This window comes from Marmota monax, unplaced genomic scaffold, assembly GCF_021218885.2.
Source record: "Marmota monax isolate L192 unplaced genomic scaffold, Marmota_monax_Labrador192_F-V1.1 WCK01_AAM20220418_F8-fsc00081, whole genome shotgun sequence".
NCBI classification, from domain to species: Eukaryota; Metazoa; Chordata; class Mammalia; order Rodentia; family Sciuridae; genus Marmota; species Marmota monax.
In genome coordinates, this window is record NW_026695234.1 from 6064311 (window position 1) to 6075791 (window position 11481).

Genomic DNA, 11481 nt, shown 5'->3' on the forward strand with positions numbered 1-11481 from the left:
GAAAGGGGCCAGGGGAGTATTAAAGGGTAGAAATGGGGTGGCCCTCATCCTCTCCTCCCTATAGCCCCAGCAAAGATCATCTCATTTGGGGGCACCGTGACAACACCCTGGATGAGAGATGTCCGGCTGCCTTGCAATTCAGTGGGAGATCCAGCCCCTGCTGTGAAGTGGACCAAGGACAGGTGAGTAGCAGGCCCCTGAAGGGATGGGTAACCTCAGAGAAGGGAGAGTCTGGGTGTCCTCGCTTCCAGATGATTTTCTTGCCTCCTGGCCCTGTGGAGGCCCTGAAGGGTGCATGGCACTGTGCTCCCTGGGTGGCCTTTGTGGCTCCCTCTGTCTGGAGCCAAGGGCCTCCCTTGCCTGTGTGGTCGAGGAGGCCAAGATTACTGGATACCCACAGGAAATGCTGAGCAAACCCCCAAGAGTACAGGGCCCCTAGCAAGCCTCCTTCCGCTCCCACATACCTGGGAAGGGTGGTCAGGACGAGGGGGGCTTGCCATAACCCCTCCGCTCACTCACCCTGATAGTGAAGACTCGGCCATCCCCGTGTCCATGGATGGGCACCGGCTCATCCACACGAATGGCACACTGCTGCTACGTGCTGTGAAGGCTGAGGACTCCGGCTATTACACCTGCACAGCCACCAACACCGGTGGCTTCGACACCATCATCGTCAACCTTCTGGTGCAAGGTGAGACCCTGAGAGGCAGGTGGCTTGGGTGGGGACAGGATGGAGAAGGATTAGAAATTCCACCATGTTAGAAAGAGAGGGTTAGTGGATGGCAGAAAAAGTCAAACCTCCGGTAGGAGAGGGCAGATTTTGGAGGAACACAGGTGGGAATGGAAAGGAGGCAGGAGGGGTGGAGAAGGGAATGAACAGAGTGGGGGGACCCAGAACATGGAAGAGCCAGCACCTTCCTACCATGGGGACTCCCACGACCCACCACTGGGGTCAACCTCTGTGCTGAGAGCTGGTGGCTTTCCCCTACAGTTCCCCCAGACCAGCCACGCCTCACTGTCTCCAAAACCTCAGCTTCATCCATCACTCTGACCTGGATTCCAGGTGACAATGGGGGCAGCTCCATCCGAGGTAAGAAGGGGTCTGGATGCGGGGGGGGGGGGGGGGGGGGGCAGGGGGATCCTGGGACCCCTGGGCAGGGGAAGGGATTTACCCAGTCTGACCACTTGTCCCTGTAACACCCTGGAAATGATCTAGGGGGCATTCAGACCACAAGGGAGGCACTCAAGTGCATGGAAACCTCACAGTCCCTTGGCACTCCCAGACTGGGTGGACCTGAGGTCTGTTTTCCTCTCTAGGTCTTATTTTCCCAATCTGTCCACGTAGATAAACCTACAGGATCCATGAAATTTGAATGGGCACGTGAACAACCAGGGATCTTAGAAAGATTCAGTTTCTGATTCCATAGGTCTGGAGTGGGGCTGATAATTTACAGTTCCAACCAGCTGCTAGGTGATGGGGATACTTCTGGCCAGGGAACCCCCTCAACACCATGGAGTAGCAAAGATATAAATAGGCTCCCTCTTAAGCCTCCCGACTTGGTTTCCTGTGGGATCCTAACATCAGAGCTAAGAAAAGTGAGCAGTAAACACCCCGGGGCTAGACCCAAGATCCCTCAGGTTGGAGTCTAATTTGCATATGCCCCTCCCAATGACCAAAGGCCCCACTCTGCCCCCTCTCCTGGAGCCCCACCCCTATGGTGCCCATTGGGGAGTCCAGGCTGGGCCTCTGCTGCCCTGCCCCGCCCACCTGAGCCAGACCCCTCCCGGCAGGCTTCGTGCTCCAGTATTCAGTGGACAACAGCGAGGAGTGGAAGGACGTGTTCATCAGCTCCAGCGAGCGGTCCTTTAAGCTGGACAGCCTCAAGTGTGGCACATGGTACAAGGTGAAGCTGGCGGCCAAGAACAGCGTGGGCTCTGGGCGCATCAGCGAGATCATCGAGGCCAAGACCCATGGGCGGGGTGAGGTGGAGTCCAGGGTGGGGATGGAGAGAAGGGCCTGGGGTGGGGGAGCAGGGTGGAGTGGAGGGGCCCAGGATATGGGGGTGGAGGATGGCTGGCATGGGGAAGGAGGGACCCAGCCTCCAAACCTTCAAACACTGGGGACTGAAGGGTGGAACCCCAGCCTCATTCCGACCACTAGAGCACCTTGAGGCCAAAATCATCTTCACTAGGAAAAAATAGTCTCACTTCCCTATCGGGGGTGACAGAGGATGGCAGTCCTCTTCCTTCCTCCCCATCACTCATCCTTTACTGCTGAGGCACCTCTCTGGGTCCTTCCCTTGTCTGTCCTCCTCTCCCTCTCCTCTTGCTCCCTGGGGTATCCCCCATTCCCACCTGTTCCGTCCACTGATCCCTGGGAGCCACTGAAGCCGCAGCCACCCCAGGGCAATCCTCCCCGGCAGGAAGAACGCCCCCTCCCTTCTCCAGCTCTCTAACCTCTCTCTCCCTCCGGCCCCTCAGAGCCCTCCTTCAGCAAAGACCAACACCTCTTCACCCACATCAACTCCACGCATGCTCGGCTTAACCTGCAGGGCTGGAACAACGGGGGCTGCCCCATCACGGCCATCGTACTGGAGTACCGGCCCAAAGGGACCTGGGCCTGGCAGGGCCTCCGGGCCAACAGCTCCACAGAGGTGTTTCTGACTGAACTGCGGGAGGCCACGTGGTACGAGCTGCGCATGCGGGCTTGCAACAGCGCTGGCTGCGGCAACGAGACGGCCCAGTTTGCCACCCTGGACTACGATGGCAGTGAGTCGGGAAGGGCAGGAGGGGGCAGCCCCAAGGTTGAGCAAAGGGAGCTGGGAGAATGGCAGAGATGGACAAGTAGAAAAATTAGGCAGGAATACAATCAGAGAAAAGGGCTGGCAGGTGAAGGAGCAGGCAGAGAGAGAGCAGACTGGTGTTTATTGATATATTAGCCAGGAAGGGAGAGCCTTGCTGCGGTAACAACCACTAAAAGTGTGGTGGCTTCACCCAATCAAGATTTTTTCCCTTGCTCTCCTAAAGCCTGTGAGGGTTGGTTGGCCACAACCTTTTAGCTATGCCATCTCAAACATGGAGCCTTCAAGGTGCCTCAAAAAAGAGAGAAAAGGGCTCTCAATTCTTAACTGCCTTGGCCAGGAGATGGTGCTCATCACTTCCGCTCACATTTTGTTGTTAAAACTAGTCATTGGCTACTAATCTAACTGCAAGGAAGTCCGGGAAATGGAGACAAGTATGTGAATCTTCAGTGACGACCTAACTAGTGTCGACCACATAGGAATACTTCACATGCCTGCACACATATGTACACATACACACTAAAAGAAGGCTGAATCTTAGGGGGTCATTGTTACAAGCTAAATCTACCCGTAAGTCTGTCCCACAATTCTACCCATGTGTCAGGGAAACAGAATAAGTGCAGTATCAGAAGAAGATGGGAAGTCAGGCCCAGTGGTGCACACCTGTAGTTCCAGCTACTCGGAAGACTGAGGCAGGAGAATCCCTTGAGCCCAGGAGTTCAGGGTCAACCTGGGCAACAGAAAGACCCTGTCTCCAAAAAAAAAAGAAAAAGTGTGATGGCCTAAACAAGGAGGGCTTCCTGAAGGTGATGATTCTCAAGCAGAGCTTAGAAAGGAAGCAAGGATCAGGGCTTGGCAGAGGGGTACATGGGCAGTAGAGATCATCATCGCCTCCCTGCAGGCCCCCAAATGTAATGAATATTGCCCATGGAAGGGGCAGGCAGAGAGAGAATGCGGGCAAGAAACCCAGGGTCCCACTCCCTGACATCTTCCCCCACCCCCAGCCTACCAATCCACCCTCTAGGATTGAACACTGAATACCAACGGGAAAAGGGAACTAACTCTGAGAGATTTCGGGTTAATTCTAAAACTGTACCAGGAAGCCCTTGATATCTGACAGTGTAAAAACTACACAGCTGCTCAGGGCTGTCCTGATGGAACCAGAACTGGGGGGAGCATAGGAGAGGATTGGGACTCTGCCAAGAGGTGGAGGTCAAGATCAAGGACAGCAAGAGAAGTCACAGGTTTTTCCATCCGTGGGACTCTGCACAGCCCCTGGCTCATAAGGGACGCCCAATTCTCTTCTTTACTCCCATTCAGGCACCATCCCACCCATCAAGTCTGCTCAAGGTGAAGGGGACGATGTGAAGAAGCTGTTCACCATTGGCTGCCCAGTCATCCTGGCCACACTGGGGGTGGCCCTGCTCTTCATTGTCCGCAAGAAGAGGAAGGAGAAGCGGCTGAAGCGGCTCCGAGGTGGGGGAGTTTCCTGTGGGCTTTCCAGAGAGGGTGTTGGCTCGGCCACAGTGGCCACCTTTCAGTGGCTCACAGCACCATCTGGACAAGAGAGAGTGCCCGTGTCTCCTTGAAGGAAGAACTGCCACTCAAAACTTCTGAAACCTCCTTAGTTATTCTTTGCTTTCTTCTCTATAACCCCAGGACTTTGTGCCTCAGTGCAGCAACCAGGGCACAAATTGGTACACACTGGTGAAGTCATTCAAGTTGTTAAAATATTTAAACATTTACATGTTGATTGGTAAATGTGTATCTCTAGGACCCTGCTCAGTTCTGCCTGGACAGTTTCCATGACATGTCAGGTGTTAAATATTTTGAATATTGGGTATTTCCAGAATTTATTACCCCAGTCTGGAAAACATGAGTCTCTAGTACCTCAAATTTATCAGGGCCTAATATTGTATCTGGCACCTACTCATTGCTATGTCATGAATGTTCACTTACTCAGAGAAACATTTACTGAGTCCACTGCCTCATTGATACTGCCAGACATTAGGGATATAGAGATGAATGAAGAAAGGACCGGTCATGCCTTTAAAGAGTTCAGTCTCATGTGAGAAACCAGGGGACAACAGTAGCACAGAAGAGGAAATGACTGATGTTCCCGGAGTGTTCAGGAATTGGGTAGATGGATGAATGGATGACTAGATGACTAGAAGGATGAGTGGTTAGATGGCTGGATGGATGAATCATAGGATCCTTGAATAAATGATTAAATAGATTGGGTGGAAGGAAGGAAGAATGGATGGATGGATGGATGGATGGATGGATGGATGGATGGATGGATGGATGGATGGATGGATGGCAATGTAAATGAATAGATGGATGGTTGGATAAAAGAATAGTTGGAATTATGGGATAATTGGATGGGTGATTGGATGGTGGTTTAGACAGTTGGGTAGAAGCCTGAATATGTAAATGGAAGGATGGTTGTATGTATGCTGAATGCATGGATGGATGGATGCATAGATAGTTGGATAAATGATTGGATTAGTGGTTAAATTGTTGGATAGGCTGATAGTTGTATCAATGGGTAAATGGATGGATAGATGGATGGGTGAATAAGTAGATGATGGATGAATGCTTGGCTAGGTGGATGGTAAATGTATGGATAGTTGGATGGATGGATGGATGGATAGATGGATAGATGGTTGGAAAGTTGGATACATTCATGTTATCAGGATTCACTCTGATAGATCATTTTCAGTTGTCAGGAATCTAACAGATTAAGTAAGCCCTTTGATTCGCCTCTCTTCCAATATCATAACCTGAGAGTCCAGGTTGTATTCAAAGTCCCTCTGAGATAAAGTAGGGACTCCCAAATTCATGTACAAACTTTTTAGGGACAGATGCCCTAGAAGAAGAAGTGAAGGCTCTTTGTTTATATGAGAGTTTAGTCATCTAGGGATTCCCATTGGTCACCTCTACCTCATCCTCCTCTCGCACCTCTCCCCAGGAGACAACTGAGGATAGATCCTCCACTGGTGCCTGTTTCTAGCCTGCCATAGTGTCTTGTTTAACTACAGTTAGCTCATAAAGCAATAGGGGACTTACTTTGACTCCTATACTTCAAGAAAGACTTCCCTAATGGATAAATATCTGATAGAAGGAACAGATCTGAGTCAAATCCTGAACTGGGAACTGGGAACTCTTGGCATGTTTGGGGTTGTATCATCTCTCTCTACTTCTTAGGAGATCATTCCTATTTTAGGGAATTCTCCCACCTCATTCCCCATGCCTCTTCCATTGTCATCCTACTCAAACCCCATTCTCACCTCTCTCTCTCTCTCTCTCTCTCTCTCTCTCTCTCTCTCTCTCTGTTTTTCAGATGCAAAGAGTTTGGCAGAAATGCTGATAAGGTAGGTATCATAGAGCTGCTTCCTCTCTCCTCCCCTCCCCTTTTCCCATGCAAGGGACACAGAACCCTCCCTCTGCACATGTTGGTTGGTAAAAATGTATCTCTAGGACCCCGCTCAGTTCTGCCTGGGCAGTTTCCATGACATGTCAGGTGTTCAATATTTTGAATATTGGGTATTTCCAGCATTTAATACCCCAGTCTGTAAAAAGTGAGTCTCTAGTACCTCAAATTATAAAGAGATAGGCTTCTAAGACCCCTCTTTCCTACAAAGCACCCTCCCTCAATCTTTCTTGGCTCCTTTCCTTCTTCCCACAGCAAGAACAACCGAAGCTTTGACACCCCTGTGAAAGGGCCGCCCCAGGGCCCACGGCTACACATTGACATCCCTAGGGTCCAGCTGCTCATTGAGGACAAGGAGGGCATCAAACAGCTAGGTAAGTGACAGGTGCCACAGCTTTCTGTCCTACTGTAGGTGTGCTTTCCAGGCCATCCACCATGGGGACAGCCAGCAACCTTCATGACAGCACCCAGAGGTGCAGCAGCAGCCCCATCAACAACTCGGCAGCCCTGGAGCTCACTGCCGTTCCTCTTGAGGCTTTGTTTCCTCGTATTTTGGGGACCCAGCCTTGGAAAATACAGAGAAAAATTTGGGAAGGGTTCCTCATGATTGTCCTTCCTCCTCTAGGAGATGATAAGGCCACCATCCCCGTGACGGATGCTGAGTTTAGCCAGGCTGTCAACCCACAGAGCTTCTGTACGGGTGTCTCGCTGCACCACCCAGCCCTCATCCAGAGCACAGGACCCCTCATCGACATGTCGGACATCCGGCCAGGAACCAGTATGCAGTATCCCCGGGGGGGGAGCCTTCTTCTCATACAGGGGCTCTTGGGCAAAGCAAGGGGCAATGGCGATTTAAAATAAAAAAAAAAAGGCAGAAGAGAATGAAATGGAAGAACGGAAAGGGTGCTGGAATTCGAGTCTGGAGACCTTGATTGCAGACTTGTTAGCCGTGATCTTGGGCATATCACATCACTAACCTCCTCTCTCGGGGCCTCAGATTCCTTACCTAGAAACTTGGAGCAAGGGTCAGATATTCTTGCTCTTCAAGGGCCTTCTATCTCAAACACTGTGACTCTGGACACAAGGGTGGAATGTGTCAAGGACTATCAGGAAGGAATGGACAGGCAGGAGGCGGCAGGAGAGAGCACCACGTTCTTTCCGAGGTGGAAGGAAAAAAAGGGGTGGGGGAAGGATGTCCCTGCTGCCCCTATGCCTTGACTCTTCTCTTGCTCTTCTCTTCTGGAGCCAGATAGGGTCAGGAAAGGTGGTCTGGTCAGTGTTCCCAGGGAGTTCCTGTAATGGCTTCTGCCTCTGCCCTTGCTCCTCACTGCCCTTTGTACTGAGTGCCAGCTGCCCGTGCCCAGGCACCCTCAGCTGGACACTGCTTATCTCTTGCTTCCCTCTGTGCAGATCCAGTGTCCAGGAAGAATGTGAAGTCAGCCCACAGCACCCGGAACCGGTACTCCAGCCAGTGGACCTTGACCAAGTGCCAGGCCTCCACACCTGCCCGCACCCTCACCTCTGACTGGCGCACTGTGGGTTCCCAGCATGGTGTCACTGTCACAGAGAGTGACAGCTACAGCGCCAGTCTGTCCCAGGACACAGGTGTGCCTCTGGCCCTTCCTGAACCCTGCCCATGGACCTCCAGTTCTCCCTCATTCGTCTGCACCTTCTGTTCTTCCCAACTCCATTCCACCAGCTTGTGGGGTCTGCAGCACAAGTCGCTTTCACTCCCAGCTGTCCACTCACTCCCTGCGTGGCTGGGAAAAAGACACATTTGGTCAAGGATTTTATGTTGCTCTCTCCAAATATTGTTAGAGAAAATGGTGCACTGGATATTTGCTGGAGAAGAGGCTGAGTGTTCTAGTTGCTGATTTTCAAGAATGAGGGGCCGGGGCTGGGGCTCAGTGGTAGAGCGCTCGCCTAGCACGCGGTAGGCATGGGTTCGATCCTCAGCACCACATAAAAATAAAATAAAGGTATTGTGTCCACCTACACCCTTTATTAGCCAATGATTACACATATGCCACCTCTGCCACCCTCACGGAGAGGAGCAGAATCTCCTAGCCTGGCCCTCAGGCTCCATGGCCTGGCTTTCAGATGCCTGTCATGGTTAGGGATAAGGAAGTTGCCCCGTCTGGTTTCATTCACCCCTTCTCTCCCTAACCAGCTCCTCTCCTCTTCACCGCACACTTTCCTTGTCCCCAGACAAAGGACGGAACAGCATGGTGTCCACTGAGAGTGCCTCCTCCACCTACGAGGAGCTGGCCCGGGCCTACGAGCATGCCAAGCTGGAGGAGCAGCTGCAGCACGCCAAGTTCGAGATCACCGAGTGCTTCATCTCCGACAGCTCCTCTGACCAGATGACCACAGGCACTAACGAGAACGCAGACAGCATGACGTCCATGAGCACACCCTCAGAGCCTGGCATCTGCCGCTTTACCGCCTCCCCACCCAAGCCCCAGGATGCTGACCGGGGCAAAAATGTGGCTGTGCCCATCCCTCACCGGGCCAACAAGAGTGAGTGCTCAGATCCCCTCCCCTGCTGTGTGCACCATGAACCCTGGTTAGCACTTGTCTCACTGTCACCTGGATCCTGCTAGCCCAATATGGCTCCTTGGCATTGCAGGGTTGTGGAGAGAGCAAGACCCTGGGAGCAGGCAGCTGAGAGCCCACGTCCTGGCACAATCTCTTAAGATCTCTGTGACCTTGGGCAAGTCATTTAACCTCTCTGGCCCTAATTTTGTCATTTATTAAAAAGAATGCAAATGGTAGTATGTACTTTGCCTTGTCATAATGGCCATTAGAAATTTTGTACATGACTGATACATAGAGGGTCTCATTAGCATTGATCATTCCCTGAATCAAAGCTTCACTGATATGGAAAGAGACCCTTTATGGGGTCATCTGCCCAGTGGCCTCCAGTCTCAGTGTTTGAAATTAATCCAGAACCAAAGGAGTGAGCCTGGCAGTGTAGCACAAGTGGTCAGACCACATGGTGTGCGGGGTGTAGACTCCCAGGGATGGTCCAGCAGCAGACACGGACGTCACCATGTGCAATGTAGAGTCTGCCTGACCCTGGCTGTGCCAAGGTTCATCTAGAAAAGAGCCTGGAGTCAGGAAAATTGCAAGGACTTAGGACACTTGTGGCCCTGAATGATTCCCCACCCCTTCTGGCTGGGCAAATGTCGGCAGAGTATTTAGTCCCTTAGAATTGCAATTTCCTCACTTGCAAAATTCAGGCCACCATTAACCAATCCAGACAGCATAAGGAAAGGGCCGGCCACAGCCAGCAATTGATAGAGCACATTCACAGGCAGGTGCTCACAGGGCACAGTGACCCGTGCAGAGGTCCTAGGAGCACGTTGTTTTAGAAATTAGGAACATTCCACCAAGAGAAGAAGGAACCAGGAGAGGGGTGGGGACACGTCACTGACTTCAAACATCTGGAAGCCTGCCATGGGAAAGAGGGGAGGTCTTACTCCCTTAGAGGACAGAGTCAGGCTCACGGGGGAAATGACAAGGAGTGACATCCCTTTCCTCCACGAGTCTTCCTCACTGGGAGCTGACCAGCCTACAGTGATGACCGGGCAGGACACATTAATTTATTGAGCCATTACTCCATGTGCCAGCCTCTGTTTTGAAGCAGTTCATGTACTGAATCTCCTTCACTCTTCAGAGTAACCCTGTAGGGAATGATGGTCATCCCCATTTCACAGATAAGGAAACTGAGCCTTGGGGAAGTTACACACCTGGTGGGGTGGGGCAGGGCTTGAATGAGCATGTCCCCCAAGAACCCCATCTCTCACATCCTCTGTCTCTGATTCCAGGTGACTACTGCAACCTGCCCTTGTATGCCAAGTCGGAGGCCTTCTTCCGAAAGGCTGACGGGCGTGAGCCCTGCCCTGTGGTCCCACCCCGAGAGGCCTCCATCAGGAACCTGGCTCGAACCTATCACACGCAGGCTCGCCACCTGACCCTGGACCCTGCCAGCAAGCCCTTGGGCCTCCCACACCCAGGGGCCCCTTCTGCTGCCACCACAGCCACCTTACCTCAGAGGACTCTGGCCATGCCAGCCCCCCCAGCTGGCACGGCTCCCCCAGCGCCCGGAACCACCCCTGCCGAGCCCCCCACTGCCTCCAGCGCTGCCCCACCGGCCCCCAGCACCGAGCCTCCGCGGGCCGGGGGCCCACACACCAAAATGGGGGGCTCCAGGGACTCACTCCTCGAGATGAGCACCTCAGGGGTAGGGCGGTCACAGAAGCAGGGGGCCGGGGCCTACTCCAAGTCCTACACCCTGGTGTAGGCGCGCTGCCAGCAGAGCACCCCATGCTCCAACCTCTGCGTCTCCAGCCCTCACTCACCAACTTGGCTGTTTCCTGCATTATTTATATTAAACTGACAGACAAAAAAACAACCAACAACAAAAAGAAGCCCCCCCCAAGTCATGAACGCTTGTACATAGAACTCTTTTTGTACAAATGAAACTATTTTCTTCTTCTCCATGAAGCCAGGGCACAAAGAATTTGACCGTACAAGTCAAATCCCCCACCCCACAAAATACGTGTGGAGAGATATATACATATATAGAGACATAGGAACACACCAACAAGCTATATATCTATATATTTCTCTCACCTTCTTTTGAGACAGAGGCACAAAAACAGCAATTTTTTTCCCTTCTACTCACCCCTGCCCCAATCTAGGTGGTTTTGACAAAGACCAAAATCCCAACTCAGAGACACTGCATGCGATTTTACTGTTCCAAGAAAACCAGGAGTTGCTTCAATTTGCAGATGCTTATGTGTTAATACCTTTTTCTATGAAAAAAGACCCAGCGCCGTGTGCAATAAAGGTTATGTTTCTATGTGGTGGCTTTTTTCCCATCTGGCAAGGGCCAGAGGGGAGGATGGAAAGACCCCTGTACCAGGTCTAAGATTTTGCTGCTCACCAAGTGAAGCCTTTTAAAAGGCTTCAATCAGCCAAGGTGCATCCATTGTTCTCAGACTTGTGCTGGGCCCTAAGAAGACCCAGCTTGGAGCAAGTGCCTAACCCCTGAACCACAATCCTTATGTGTAAATTGAGGGAAACTTGTAGCCCATGGAATAAGGCAGCCTTGGTGAGAGCTCTGGGGAGCCTGGGGTCGGGGAGCATGCAGAGACACCAGGGGACATAGCTAGATGAACCACCAGCAAGCAGTTATGTGTGAGCCACCTATAAGACGGGAGTGGAGAGGAAGAGGCCATG

At 52.1% G+C, this 11481-nt stretch overlaps 1 protein-coding gene across 1 annotated transcript in view; it reads left to right on the top strand.

The window, feature by feature from the left end:
• Dscaml1 (DS cell adhesion molecule like 1) overlaps window positions 1-11101 on the top strand; it is a 321656-nt gene extending 310555 nt beyond the window's left edge. The window contains exons 22-33 of the mRNA XM_046438707.2: window positions 65-182; window positions 528-691; window positions 992-1090; window positions 1792-1980; window positions 2482-2769; window positions 4122-4277; window positions 6145-6175; window positions 6490-6608; window positions 6860-7012; window positions 7645-7839; window positions 8443-8754; window positions 10065-11101. Coding sequence (XP_046294663.1) covers window positions 65-182; window positions 528-691; window positions 992-1090; window positions 1792-1980; window positions 2482-2769; window positions 4122-4277; window positions 6145-6175; window positions 6490-6608; window positions 6860-7012; window positions 7645-7839; window positions 8443-8754; window positions 10065-10540 — 2300 coding nt within the window. The 3' untranslated portion in view covers window positions 10541-11101. The remainder of the gene's footprint in view (window positions 1-64; window positions 183-527; window positions 692-991; window positions 1091-1791; window positions 1981-2481; window positions 2770-4121; window positions 4278-6144; window positions 6176-6489; window positions 6609-6859; window positions 7013-7644; window positions 7840-8442; window positions 8755-10064) is intronic.
• The last annotated feature ends 380 nt before the right edge of the window (window positions 11102-11481 follow it).